The following is a 15,486-nucleotide window of genomic DNA, read 5'->3' as shown; positions in this document are numbered from 1 at the left end:
ATCTAATTTTTTTTGTTATCAAATTAATGTAATCTAAATTAACTTTGACAATTAGTCAAATTGTCTTTTAAAAAGCACAACATGACAATTAAAAATAGACGGAGAAAGCACTTCTCAAGATATAATATGCAACGAAATCTTCAAACTTAAAAAACAAATTTTGCAGTGTAATGGTTAGATCAATTATGTTGTATGAACATACTGTTGGCTGATTAAGAATTTATGGAATGATTCGGTGGATAATGTTGTATGAGTAAAGTGTTGGTCAGTTGAGAAATTCCATGTTATCAAATAAGGATGGTGATGTGAATGTATGGACCTATTTGAAGAGATAAAATTAGAAACGAGATAGCTAAAATAAGATTGGAGTAACTTTATGAAGGATGAGATAAGTGAAACAAGATTGAGATGATTTGGGTATGTTGATTCCCATGAGAAAGATTGATGATGTTGGGTTCGAAAAGGGTAGATGTAAGTCAAAAAAATATATTAAAGAAGTGTGATTAAAGTGAATGTGACGCATCTTCAATTAATCGAAGACATGACCTTAGACAAAAAGATATGAAAATTGTGAATTAGGATAGAAGTTTAATATATAGTTAGGTATTGTCTCACTTTTGTGCGAGTCAGGCTTGGTGATAGTTTGCTGCTCGGTACTCATTTCTCCATAATTTCGTAGTATTAGTAGTTTTTGTGTAGTTTTATATTCCTGTGATTTATATTGCTAATGGTTATTTCATATTTTTTTATTATCACATTATTTTATAATTATTATTATTTCTTTTTTCGTGCATGCTATGTGATGCTCTTTCTAGTATTCATTATATCTCTTTTTTTCAATGTATGTTCTTAGATACAAGTTACTTGAGTCAAGGTCTTTTAAAATAATTTCTTTCCTTTCTGGGGGTAGGAATACGATCTACATACATTCTACTCTTTCAAATTCCACTTATGAAATCATACAAAATATGTTGTTTAAAACTAAATTGAATTACACTAATTTAATATTTGAAAATTAGAATTAAAATATTAAATGACTTTTTAAATAATGGATAGGTAGAAAAAGTATTAAAGATAGATAATTAGATATCCAAAATGAATAAATTTGTAAAAAAAAAAAAATAACAAAGTAAACCCAAATTAAATCACGATCCAAAAAATGATTGTGTGAGCACAAAAAAAAGAAACAAAAAAAATAAAAAAACTTTTAGATGGCCGGTATTTCGTGCATATTATGAACTTTTAGCTACTAGCAAATATTAATGCAAAAACAAAATTTAAATAAAAGTCTTACTTAAATACATAAAAACTTAAAAGGATTGGAAAAGACAAATCATTCTTTGCATTTGAACTTATAAATATTTGCCCCTTTTTATCCAATCGATGGATCAAATTGCGTAAAATATAGGAGTGTCAGTAGTATGATTCGATTGGTTATTTTTAATAAATAATATCATTTCAATTTTTTGGATATTTTATAATATATAATTAAATATTGAGGAATTTTCATATATAGTCACTCAAAAAAGCTTAATTATGCTCCATAGCTATAGTTTGTTAATTACGATTCGTAGCTACATGTTATAGGGAGGAGAGTGGCGAGCGAGATTGGGAGAGGGATGAGAGAGGCGAGCGAGAGAGTGCAGACTGTGGAGAGAGGTGAATTGTATATATATATATAAGTTAGATAATTGTATATATTTAACTACTATGTATATATATCAATAATTGCATTTGTATATCTGCATACAATTTGAATTCGTATACATTGAATCAAGTTAAAACATTTGTATTTGTATATTCAATCTCTCTCTCGCTTTATACAAATACGATGTATAATTTGTATTTGTATAAAGTAAGAGAGGGAAAGACAAAAGAAAACTGGGCAGAGGAAATTTGTATTTGTATAATTATAAGTGTATAGGGCAGAAATATATGTATTTGTATATCTCGTCTCTCTCACTTTATACAAATACAAACACACATTATACATTTGTTTTTGTATAAAGCGCACACGAGAGAGAGAGAAAGGCAAAAGAGAACTGGGGTAGGGGAAAATTTGTATTTGTATAATTATAAGTGTATAGACTGGAGAGATATGTATTTGTATTTGCATATCCCGTCTCTCTCGCTTTTTGGGCTGGCAGGGGGACCGGGTCGGCCCACCCCGACCCGCGACCGGTTCGAGAACCGGCTCGCCGGACCCGATCCCGTCACTTCTCGCGGGTTGGGAGGGACTTCGGGATAAGGGATCGGTTAGGGGCCGATTCACCCTTTGGTCCCGGTCGACCTGGCCCGGCTAAACCGGCCGGTTTCGCGGGATCCTCTAATTTTTATTTTTATTTTTTTGAATTATTTCCATTGGGGCAACGGCTAGTGGGCCCCCCCAACAGATTTATTCATCTTTTTCACTTCCCCAACACCCTCTACCACCCCTCTACTTTTAATACTTTAATTTAAACCCTTAAGTTATCATAAATACACTTTAACTCATTTTTAATATTATAAATACCCCTTTATCCCTTATTATTTCTTACAAAATCATCTATTCCCTCAGCTATTTTTTATATCCTCTCAATCTTAAGTCTCAATTTTTTATTCCATTTAAGTCTCATATTATATCATAATACATATATTTCAATTTTAAATTTTCATATTATATCATAATATATATAATTCTCATAGTTGCTATCAAGTATTGGAGTTCCAAATTACAAGTTACAACAAACTACAAGCTTCAAGAATCGGTTATTCGGTTATAACGCCTGCTATTAACGCAGATGTTTGGTATGTTCGTTTCATAATATTTATATTTTATTTTTCGTCATTAATTTTTGTGTTATTATTATTTTTATATTACACTTTACATATAATTAAATATGAGTTCTAGCAAAAAAAATATCGGTAAGGAAAAGAGAAAGAACCAAGTGACATTAATAAATTATTTAATTTTAATAAAAAAAGTAGTAAGGAAAAAAATAAGAGTAAATGTGGTGGTACTTCTTCTAAATCAATGTCTAGAATTAGATTTAATACAAATGATTTACTTATGTTGATGACACTTCTTATGATATTGATTCAAATGTTCAACTCGATCATGAAAGTTTACAACGAATTTATGGTGATAATCCTTATCTTGATGAAAATTCAGGTGAAGAAGTAGAAATTGGTTCGAGAGAAGATGAATTAGAAGATACACCTACTAGTCCGGTGACAGAAGTTCCAAATTAAACTACAAATTCAACGGAGCAAAATTGTGGATGCCAACCCCTTATACCTCCTACAAGGGAAAAGGTGAAGTATCAACGCCCTAAAACTTCTGTTGTGTGACAATTTATGACTTTAGATAAGGAAAACTCTATTTCTATTTGTAATAAGTGTAAGCAACATTTTAAACATAAACAAGGTGGAGATCAAGGTGGGACGGGGGGCTTAAATAGACATTTGTTATCTTGTGTACCGATTCAATATAAAGAAGCTAAAGCATTAGCCGATAGAAAAAAAGGAAGTTCAGTTAATGATTTTGATATTAATGTTAATAAATCGATAGGAACTTCTAACATGGTTCAAGGAACATTAGATCCTTCTAACCCCGGTGGTCCACTAACACAACGTAAATATAATAAGGAAAGAGATCGCGAAAAGTTAGCTAAAATGGTTTATGTTTGTGGTTTGTCTTATAGTTTTCCTTCACATCTCGATTTTATTGAATATATTCAACAAACTTATAATCCTACTTATAGAGGTTTTTCAAGAAATACTGTTAAATTTGATGTTTTTGTATATCAAGGTAAACATTGTCAATATCTTCGTTGTATATTTAACATATTAGATTGTAGAGTGTCTATAACTTCAGACATGGGTCGTAGTGTTAATGGACATGATTATTTAACTATTACAGCATATTGGATTGATCATAACTGAAATTTGCAAAAAAGAATTTCAAGTTATAAAGAATGTGTAGAAAAAAAACTAGTGCATAAATAACTTCAAATATTTTGAGTGTTCTAGATTATACATGCTTATAGATAAAGTAATGTCTATCACATTAGATAATGCATCTAATAATATAAATGCTGTTAGTATGTTAAAAGTTAGATTATGTCCAATTGATGTTAAAACTTTTCATGTTATATGTGTTGCACATGTATTAAATTTAGTTGTACAAGACAATATTTCAATATTTAATTGTGGTTGTATGAAAAATTGAATATGTTGTTGCCTAGATTTTTTATGCTCATAGAGCTGCTAGAATTAGGAAATTTAATGAGCGTTGTGTACTATGTGATTTGCCACCAAGAAAAATTCCAAGACATATTAAAACAAGGTGGAATTCGTTTTACGAAATGCTTTCAGTTGCTTACAAATATAAAGGACCTGTACAAATGGTGTTTAATGCTCATAATGTTGACCCATTAGATAGAATTTGTGAAGAAGATTAGGAAGAAACTAATGAACTATTAGAATCTTAAAGATTTTTGTATGATGCTACAACAATGTTTTCTGGAATTTATTATCCTACTATTTTATCAGTAATAATAAATATTTGTGCTATTTCAATTCAATTTTCTAAATACAAAAAAATTGAAAAATTAAAAAAAAAAATCCTATTCCTCAAATTTATTTAACTGCTACTTTACTTCATCCTGACTATAAATTACGAGGTGTGCAGGGACTTGTTGACACTTTAGAAATTTTACCGGAAGAAATTTCAACTTGTGAAATGTGTAAGTCTAGCATAAAAGTAGAAGCAAAAATTTTGTATGAAAAATATAGAACTATAGGAAATACTCAAGGAGAAGTTGGTCAAATTTCTAATCCTCAGAGTAAAGCTCGAATTTCAAGTTATATGCGAGGTTTTCTTGGTCTTAATTCTACTAACCGTGATGATTTTGAAGAATATCTTAATCAATCTTTAGAAATAGTGGAAGACAAAGATGACAATGAAGATTTATTAGCATGGTGGAGGAGGCGGAGCGTTGCATTTCCAATTTTGAGCAAAATGGTTCGTGATGTTTTAGCTATTCAAGCTTCATCAGTTGCATCGGAGGTTGCTTTTAGTGCGGCAAGGTTTCAAATTGGCGATCATAGACATTCATTGGCGGAAGAAAGTTTGGAAACATCAATTTTATTTAGAGACTGGGTCAACGCCGAGAGGAGGAATTATAATTTGTCAAGGTTAAGTTCCAAACAAAAAGCTTGGATTAATGCGGTAATTGGATCTAGTGATGATGAATTAGAGTCACAAGAGTTTCTAACAAGTTTGCCAACACCGGAGGATGTTACCGTCGATATGATGCGACAATTAGAATTGAATTTTAAAGGAGAATATAAATATTAGATTACATCCGAGAACTAATTGAAACAAAACTCTTCCTAGAAGGTGGCTGCGTAAATTAGTTACTCATCTAATATTTGTAACAAATATTAGTTTTACATATGAGAACTTATTGAAACAAAACCCTTCCTAGAAGGTGACTGCATAGATTAGTTACTCCACTAATATTTGTAAATTGTAATTTCTAAGTTCTAAGTTGCAATTAGATTTTATTGAATAAATTTGAAGGCTTTATTCAAGTCTTTTTTATATAACTATTGTCTTGCATTTTAATTTTAATTTTAAAATACTTAATTTAAAAATTGAAATTTGACATTTGAAATTTCAAGTTAAATTCTTTTAAAATACAAATTTGAACTTCTCAAGTTTGAAACTTGAAACTTGAAACTTGAAACTTGAAATTTGAAATTTGAAATTTGAAAACTTAAGCATTTTTTATTAGCTAAAAATGTTATTGAAAACTAAATAAACTAAAAATGGTATTCAATAACATATAATTTCAATACAAATAAATAAACATATAAAAATTCCACGTCCCGTCCCGCCAAACCCCGTCCCATCCCGTATATATAGTGGGACGGGATGGGACGAATTTTTATCCCCCCCAATCCCGGCAAAGGCGTCCCCCTGTCCCGTCCCGTTCCCGTCCCCATCCCCGTCCCCGTCCCCTTGCCATCCCTACTCGCTTTATTTGTATAAAGTGAGAGAGATATTGACAGAAGAGAAACGAGAGAGAGACTGGGCAAGGAGAGGAGAGAGGCGAGGGAGAGATGACTAAAAAAGAGGAGAGTGACGAGCAAGATTCCAGAGAGAGGCGCAAGAGAGAGGAACAGAGGAGAGAGGCGAGAGAGATAGAGGAAGAGAGGAAAGAGACGAGAGAGAATGTAATTATAGCTAGAAGTAAGTTCCGAATTGTAATTAATGTAAACTATAGCTATGTTAGCTAATTAGCTAGTATATGTTTGCTAAACCGCGTAATTTTCCCTTAAAATTTGATATTTAACACCATCCCAATCATATCGATTTCTCTTCAATATCCGTATAGTTCGATTAATTTTCAATTTTTTTATTTTTAAAATATCACCTCGAAATATACTCTTATTAAAAAAATCGCTAATATGTTCTTGAAGAAGCACTTCAAGTGTTCAACAAGAAGTAAAGAATGTAAAACCTTGTTGTCGTATTATTTGATCTTAAAGAGCAAAGAGTCAAAGTCCGATCGACGAAGGCCTAAGCCTAGGTTATAGTTGTATTTGAAAAATGTTACAAAATATATTTATATATTAAATTTAACATATTGTTAATATATAAAATATATTTACGTAGAATTTATATTTTTCCTAAAATAAAAAACAATTATTCAATACGGTTATACAATTAATTCCATTTGGTTGGTTCCTTTTTCTCACCACCCCTAGTAAAATATACTCTTTTACTCTAATAGTTAGGGTCTTCGCTTTACTCTTTCAAAGAGGACTGCAACTGCGACAGATATTGCAATTTTATTTTGAATTGGTATCATCTTCAGTCGATGGCAGCAGGGAATTGGGCAAACGAAGACGAACTGGAGCTCGTTAACGAGGATGGCTTCGTCTACAAGCGTCGGAAGAAGTTTCATCTTGACCCAACCGCTACTCCGAAGCTAAAAGATCCGGCAGTTGAGGAGAAGAATCGACTGCAAAGGAAGAAAAAGGCGCTCATGAAAATCAAAGACAGATACCAAAAGGAGATCAACCAATGGGAACTTTTATCAACAACAATGAGTGAAATGCAGCAAAATCAGCCAACCCCTTATCAAGAAAGGGACACTCTATCATTCAACTCGCCAGTCAAGTCATCGAATCCGACTTGCCAACCCCTTGTTGATCAGCTCCTTACTCAGGTATGGTTTGCAGTTTAACTCAAACAGTAAATTCAATTTGATTCCATTGTAATTCGTTATTATAGCAACAATGACGATACGAAATTAAGTTTGGAATGAAAATGGCAATCAACAAGTCATAGACAACTGCTTTAATCACCCTTGATTATTACCATTGAGTTACCTGGGATTTGGGAAATTGTAATTTAGGGCAAGAAGAATAGAGAAGAGGGAGATAGGGCAGGTGCTTTAGTGAGGAGATTCAATTGCTTGCCCTTGTAAACATAGCGAGGATGGTACCTTTCTCCACATCTTCAATAAGCCCCTGGTGTGTCCTGTATTCTGGCTTGTCAGATCCTTCCACTCTCTTCATTCCACCAGTGCACTGATGGTCCCCTTATCCATAGTTATAAGGCCCCTTGCTGTTTACCTGTCGATTCCTCCTTGCAATAGCCGCCACCATCTTCTCTTGCCATTTGGTAAACTTTGCTGTGTGAGATAGTGAAATAGGTGCCAGGTTTTTCACCCCTTCCTTCAGTCCACCAATGGAACTTGACAGTAAGTGATCCTCTGGCACATTTGGGTTACAAATCCTCTGTCCTCAAATTTCTCAAGGAAGGCCTCTCCACTGGTGGTTTGACTTAGCCTGTCTTCTCCACTGTAGAGTCCAGTTTTTCATCCTCAAATCTCCAGACCACTTCTCTACAAAACTCAAACCATCTGATGTTGCGGCAAGGGAATGTGTAAGAGAAATACCGAGCCTCAGCCCTTCCTTCCAAATGCAGGTTGACAGCTTCCAATTTTTTATGACCATCTTCAATATTATAGGAATTAAAATACCTTTGATACCTCCTTAGCCACGCTCTACGATCCTCACCCTCAAAGACTGACAACTAAAATCTAGGTGAAAATTGTGAGTTACCTCCTTTGCTGGGGACAGAATCATAGGGACTGTCATCAATTGCGACTCCCCTTGGCCTTGGCAGTATTCCATCACCCCTGCTAGTAGCTCCCTCCTTTGCCAGAGCCTTCTTCGGATTTGCTTGATACCCACTGATCCTTCCACTCATCCTTGCTAATGAGGTCTGGGAGTCCTCAATCATCATCTTCAGCTCCTCCAAGTTCGAGTCAGTTGCTCCCCATATAGTTCTGAAGCTGACTCTTCAGTGCCCTGAGATTTTCCTCCTGTTACTACAATCGTATAGCTTCAGCCTCTGTCATCGATACACAGGGTAATATCAATGGTCTGGTACCAAATGTAATGAGCTCAAATTCACGATAAGGTTCAAACAGTAAATTCAATTTGATTCCACAGTCAATCGGGATTACAGCAACAACGACAATACTAAACTAAGTTTGGAATGAAATGTGACTAATTATTACAATCAATTAGTAATAGACAACTCTACTATATGGCTTCAATCACCCTCGATTATCACCATTGAGTTGCCTGTGCTTTGGGGAATTGTACTTTAGGGCAGGAAGAATAGAGAAGCGAGATATAGAAAGAAAGAGAGAGAGAAGAAAAGAGAGCGAGATATGAAATTTACCAGAATTCGTTATGCTTCCCTCCCCTTGCTGAGACTTCTTATCCTTTCGTTGAACTTATTATTTTGGTCAAATATCCTTTCCTTGAACTAATCGGAGCCCTTAGATGATAATGAATCACAGACAAACATTTATCCTCTTAACCAACTGTGACTTAGTCGTTATAACAGAAATTTGAAATTGTCCAGCTAACCAAAATGACAACGTCTACTAACTTCCTTTATTGTCTACTTTTCTACCCTTGTGATACTTCTGTGATCAAAGCAAGTCATTGCCTTTAGGCGTCATTTAAACTTTAAAGTGCTTGATTCAATTTTTATTATGAATTACTTGGTACAGGTTGAAGCACAGGAAGCTGTAATTGGCAACATATCAAAACTTTGTGATGTTGTTGAAGCTGTCTGGACTGCACAAGAAGAAAAAATGAAACAGTCAGTTTTGGACCTCCCAATCTGGGCACACACACCTGGTGAAATTATTTCTTCCCTGTGTTCAGATTGAGTTCTGCAAGAGAACTTTACCAGGGAAAAATTACGGCGATGTGTCTTCGGGTTTGTTGCCTTTATTCAGTTTCTTAGTTTGAGTTTGTTTTGTATATATTCTTCTTGGATCTTCCAGCTTCAAATGATGGGAATGACCACTTAGATTCAGGAATCCTCTGTTGTTGGAAAGGAGTGAGATGTAGTTGTAGAACATCTTTGTAATGTTTAACATCTTTTCCGTGATCACCTGAATATTTTTGACAGTCTTGTCAATTTTTCTTGAAGTACGTAAAGGAGGATGAGGTTGATAGTTCCATGGAAAGTGCTCCATTTATTCTTTTCAAAGTACTTCTTTGCCAAATTACAGATCCCACTGGTTAGTGCAGAATCTACTGTGTTATCCCAACTTTAGTTCTCGCCATTCAGCTTTGAGTTTCTCACTTGCTAATTTTTGTGATTGAGGTTATAGTATTTAATAGCACTTTCATTGCTTATCCAGATATGCTTTTGTCGTTTCCATCTTGAAAAAATAATTAGAATGAGAGGTGTTAAGCTTTTTAGTGTATTCTACTACTATATGATAAAGAGGAGTTAGCTTTCTTGGTGATTTAGCTTTTATAAATTTTGGGGTATATTTTCCCCTTTTTGTTTGCTCAGGTGTTTCATTTTTCTATTCGTCTTTAGTAACTTCTTCGGCTTTCTCGATGATTTGCGCATCTGTTTTCACTTTCTGATTTTTTGTTTTTATGGTTTTGGTGGTAAATTTGCTGGCCACATAAATTTCCTTGTGTTGATTGTACACAGATATAGGGAGCCATCCATGTCTTGTTTGTGTCAAATATCCTGATTGGAATGCTTGCTATTGTGTAAACTAGCAGTTGCACCCAGGCTCTATTACATTAGTATTGGTCTTGTTTACCCCTTTGTTGTTCTATTTTGTCTTGTATATATTTGCCTGAGTATCAGTGTTAATTTAAAAGATTGAACAAAGAAAGAAAAATCAAATGTTGTGTTAATTTACACAACAGTTGTCGCTAAAACTTCAATATTATATGGCAATAATCAAATTAAACATTTCATTTGCCACTAAAAAGGTAAGTTTTTGTCGGCAATTTAATTAAATTTAACGACAACGAAAGAAGAACACCAGAAGTGCAAATTATAACATTTTCTAACAGAGTTAGTAGTAATTATAATTGGCACTACACAATGGCTATGTTAAAATATGTGAATTTAATGACTGTTTAAATGGATTTATCACCAGCAAAATGGATGGACGCTAAATCAGTAAAGTAAGCGCTTCTCGGAATGCAGTATAATGGCCGCAAAACAATTGTAACTAAAGCTATCTTTAGTAGCATTTCTTTGAATGGTCGCTACATACTTCGTGACAAGCTTAGCATATGCCAATGAAAGGTGAAAGGAATAAAAGAGGACTCCCGCCATATTTGAAAGCAGGTCATCGTTTTCACTTTGATCCCAAAGTTTGAAAATCGGTTTCGTTTAGAAACGAAGACATAACTTTAATTGGTTGGAAAGTGAAGCCAGCAGTGTGGCATGCGTCCTCCAGTTGCTTCACTTGTGAAGTTCCATTCGGACAGAACACAACCACAGCCCCACCACTTCCTGTGAACTTGGAAGCAGCACCTACCTTTCGAGCAATTTCAACCATCTCTATATTCATAGCTCCAAGGGCATCATCTCCAAACATACGCCTACATAGTAGGCCCACAATATTTAAGTATTCGATTTGCATATCATATTACCCGCTTTTTGTGATAAAAAATCTTAGCAATATTTGAGTATATCATAACACTATGAAATAAGATGCAAAGGGATGTAAAGCGCATTGTGACCGCACATAAAATTGTTACAAGTAATAACATGAAAACAAATTGGACATGACATTGTCACAGACTTAGAGTCTCACTAATGCTCCGTGCGGCACTCGACAATTTACTCACTAATCAGGTCTTGTAAGACCAAGTAAGTTACACTTGAGATCACTAAGAGAATGAAAGGAAAGACAAGAGAGTTTTATAAGAAGGCTTTGTATTGCTTGGAAGACCTGAGTGATTTGCTAGCTTCAAGCTTGGATGCCTTACAAATGAGAGGCCCTTCTATTTATACTACTTCCTAGGGGCCTAAGAGTAGCTAATATTTACTTTACAAGTCCCTAATTATTTACACTTTAGTCTATGTTCTAGAATTTTCGACTAGTCTAGAGAATTCTAAGACTTTCTAAGATATATTCTAAGTTATTCTAGAGTCTTCTAAGAAGAAGACAACCTCTCCACAACTCTAGGTTCTTCCTCCCCTCTTCCAGTGCAGAATTTAAAGGTAAGGTGGCGGGTCATGACACATGACACTACCAAATAAGTGTTGGGGACGCCACTAAGCACATAAAAGATATTAACAAATGTCCACCTCATTAAACTAAGCATGTATATTACCTTCTCAAGTCAAAATTGTGATTCATGAGGGCTGCTAACTTATTGTAGTCCTTCTCAAGAAGAGCTTTCCGTCCCTCCACAGCTATGTTTGCAACCTCTTCAATGGTTGATCTTATAAATTTATCACCATCTAACCATCTTTGTCGAACTGTACTATGTACCTGCATTGAAAAAAAAAGTATCATCCATATTTTGTAACTACTGTCAACAAAGTAATTTTTAGTGACAAAGTTAATCCGGACACTGATATTCACATTTCCTTGAGAACCTGCTGCAATCGTTATGTCATCCATTGTCTGGAGAAATATTCAATAAATACTGGAAATATATAAGAGGTTACCCTGTTAAATAATTGCTGAAAATAAAGGGGCTGCCTCGTGGACTACAAGCCTACATCAATACTCATTGTCTAATTCTTAGTGCGAAGTGAAAACCAAAATGTAATATTCTAACCCATTGCATGGCTAAGAAAATAACACACTCGTCTATAGAATCTTTGGCCAGACAACAGAGATTTTTCACTCATATTCTGCACATTAAGTACAAACCTTTCCAGAATCACTGGGATTTTCTGCATAGATCAGATGAAGAGGTGGGAGAAGATCAACATCCATGGGTGTATATATGCCATGACCTAATTCATCCATGTGATTCTTGCCAAAGTCCTGCAAAATAAAGGTTAAAAGATGAACATGCAATATTAACTTTACAACTACAAGCTTAGTTCTGCCAAGTATCATACTGACTTGTCAAAGAGAAAAAAGAGTATCACACATACACACCATATATACAACGCCTCCATACACCTGGGCCACTCTATCTTGAAGACCTGCAACAATTCCAAGTTCCTTCTCTGCATCAAGGACAAGGTTCGGCCTTACCTCAACTTTGATGAGATGTCTGACTTTATAAAAATCAAGAAGGCAACTCAGTGCAGCACTTACGATTGCACTAGAACCTGAAAGCCCTGTCTGAGATGTGGAAAGTATTTGATATATTAATCAAACTTTTTCAACATGAGATAAATCAAATCTTTTATTTATCTTATTTATCATATAGCAATGCCATATTCAGATCATGATCATGAAGTAGTGTGATGTAATTTCAGTTATGATTGAAACAAGCATGTATTTCACTCCAAATTTATTTGCATAGCTAAAATCCAGAAGGTAGTATGTAAAGTTTCAACGTCCAAGGTGTAGGTTTTGATTGTGCCTGGTTGAAATTAAAGAATTATTTTATCCGACTAAGATATTTTAGATAAACTGTAAACCTACGAAAAGACATTTCCAAAACCAAACAACAGGACCATATAAACAGAAGCTCGCTCTATATTAAAGCAGTTTCAAGTCAAAGAACGTTTAGTAACTGAATAAAGAGTTTAACAACAATTAGCTAACGTGATTCCAATCCACAAAAACTGATCCATCTAAGGGCAGATAAATCTTGCAATGTTAGGTTCTACCTGGCGGGGAATGTTAGTGTCATACGAGAGAGTGAAATTCCCATCATGTAAGGTGATGTTGCTCTCTTTGCAATAGTTGTGAAATATTTTAACGATTGCCATAAGTAAACGCACCCCTCCATAGTACCCCTCATTCTGCAACCTGTTCACCTGACAGCCAACAAGCACAAGCATATGGTGTTAAGTCGAATTCAATCAACCTGCACGAGAATCCACATAGAACTAAATAAAAAAGTGCTAAATTTATGATCCTGATTACGAAAACACCAATCAGAATTGGCTAATCAATGATTAATTAATCATCAATTGAGCAATTAGTATAACCAAAACTCAATGCCAAAGTATAAACGCATTGGCATGTCGACCGCCAGTATAAAAATAATTCTAACAAAAATATTTCTAATATATCCTCTAAACCGGAAACAATAAAAGTAAAACAGATAATAAAGGGGAAGTATAAGATAGGATACCAGGTGAGAAATTGAATTGAATTGAACGAGATCATGAGAAGGATGAGGAACAATGACGAGATCTATAGAAGGCTCCAAACGAACAGAAGCCCAAAAGTTTCCGAGGCTGAAAGAAATAGTGTTCCCAAAATAAACGTCGCTAGGGTTTCCAAGCAGTCCAACTCTAGCGTAAGACTTGTGCTCGATCACTGCCGACTGTTTCGCCATTGTTGCTTATTTTAGCTACTGTTACTGCAGAAAATGTAACAGAATTCGAATCAGTGGAATCTACAGATCTAATGGCGGAATTGACTTTTTACTGTAATTTGGATGAGGAAGACGAAATACTGATTTGTTGAGGAGATTCAGTTGATCACCACTTGACGTGTTAATTCCAGCTTTTTACCTTTTTAAAAAAATTACCGAAATACACCTCTTATATTTCCCTTATTTTTAATATTCACTTCTATTTTTAAAAACCTCTAAAATCTCTTATTTCTATTCTAATTCTAAATTATTTTATAATGTATCCGTGCTACATATTATGTATCTGGTTTATTTTATAATGTATTCGAGCTAATTTTTAATATATCCGAGCTACATATTATGTATCCGATTTGTTTTACTTTTTCATGGATTAATGTAATTACAAACTAAATAGGGATAGATTGTAATTTCATATTAAAATTATGTGATTCCTAAAATTTATACTTTTTTTAGGTCTTATTTCACAAGAGAGATAACTAATGGTTAACTTATTTCGAAATTAGTTATTTAGAATTGTAATATTATTACAATCTTGAGATACTAATTTTGAGATTATTAATTTTGGAATAATTTATTCCTTATTAAATGAGTTGTTAAGTTCTGTTTTGATTAAACAATCCAACTTCTAATAAAATATTTTGATTAGATATTTTCTATTTTAAAAGAAAATTGTAAGTTCTTATTTATATGTTCGATAGTTTTAGTTATTGAAATATTTATGACTTCTACCTGATAGGCGAAATTAACCTATGTTCAATACAGAACAAAGTTTTGCCTAAAGATTTTTTTTGAAAGGGAATCACAAATAAACACTATAATAAATTTAATTATGTGTCATAACTATAATTTGCATATTTACAGGTTGTAGCTATTGTTTAAGTTATCTCTTTTGTATAATTTGCGGATGAGTTTGTATAATTCGGAGTACGTTTATATAATTGAGCTATTTTTGTATAAGATCAAAATAACAAATTTATACAAATACAAACATTTGAACTTTAAACAGTTATACAAATTATATTATACAAAATAACAATGTACAAAAGTTATACAAATTCCGAATTATATAAACGTGTGAATTATACAAACTCGAAACCACAGCCCACGTAATTATCACTGAATGTTGATCACGAGTGGTAATTAACTAAAATTATAACTATGATGACTAGATAATTAATAATATGTTTGTTTAACCATGTAAATTTCCCTTTCATACCCGCTACGAATCACCTGGACCCGTTGGACGGGAAAGAAGGCTATTCTAGCGAACAATAGGCCCAATATATTGTCATCCTTCTTACTTTCTTGGGCTACAACTTCCTCTGCTTTCTTGGCCCATTGGACAGTTAAGTGAACTTGGGTTACAAAATGGAAGTGTTTGTTTCCTAATTGAGTCCCCAACAATCTAAATACATATGGAGCAAGACGATTTGATAGGGATGTGAATCGTGATAGTGAAAAAAAAGAGTATAATAAACATACCTAAATATGTGAGACACTTAATTCTTATATTGTTTATTTTTTCTATTTAATTTTCTAAGAGCTAAAATTTGCATTGACCCAATAAATAAAAATAGTAAACTCATATTTTAAGATTATTGTTCTTGTTCCCAGTGTTTGATG

General features: G+C 33.8%; 2 protein-coding genes across 2 annotated transcripts; one reads left to right on the top strand and one right to left on the bottom strand.

The window, feature by feature from the left end:
- Positions 1-6,792: 6,792 nt before the first annotated feature.
- Positions 6,793-9,401, top strand: LOC125811047 (uncharacterized). The gene is made up of 2 exons (XM_049490537.1): positions 6,793-7,220; positions 9,087-9,401. The coding sequence occupies exons 1-2, from the start codon at positions 6,870-6,872 to the stop codon at positions 9,246-9,248; spliced, it is 513 nt and encodes a 170-aa protein (XP_049346494.1). The 5' UTR covers positions 6,793-6,869; the 3' UTR covers positions 9,249-9,401.
- Positions 9,402-10,548: 1,147 nt separating this feature from the next.
- LOC125811038 (glucuronokinase 1) lies at positions 10,549-13,970 on the bottom strand. Its single transcript, XM_049490527.1, has 6 exons — positions 13,618-13,970; positions 13,148-13,297; positions 12,465-12,653; positions 12,231-12,347; positions 11,683-11,843; positions 10,549-10,944 (listed from the first exon to the last, which is right to left on the bottom strand). The coding sequence occupies exons 1-6, from the start codon at positions 13,822-13,824 to the stop codon at positions 10,698-10,700; spliced, it is 1,071 nt and encodes a 356-aa protein (XP_049346484.1). The 5' UTR covers positions 13,825-13,970; the 3' UTR covers positions 10,549-10,697.
- Between the last annotated feature and the right edge of the window lie 1,516 nt (positions 13,971-15,486).

This window comes from Solanum verrucosum, unplaced genomic scaffold (assembly GCF_900185275.1).
Source record: "Solanum verrucosum unplaced genomic scaffold, falcon-dt-bn FXZP01000032.1, whole genome shotgun sequence".
NCBI lineage: Eukaryota > Viridiplantae > Streptophyta > Magnoliopsida > Solanales > Solanaceae > Solanum > Solanum verrucosum.
This window is presented reverse-complemented; position numbering and strand designations above follow the sequence as displayed.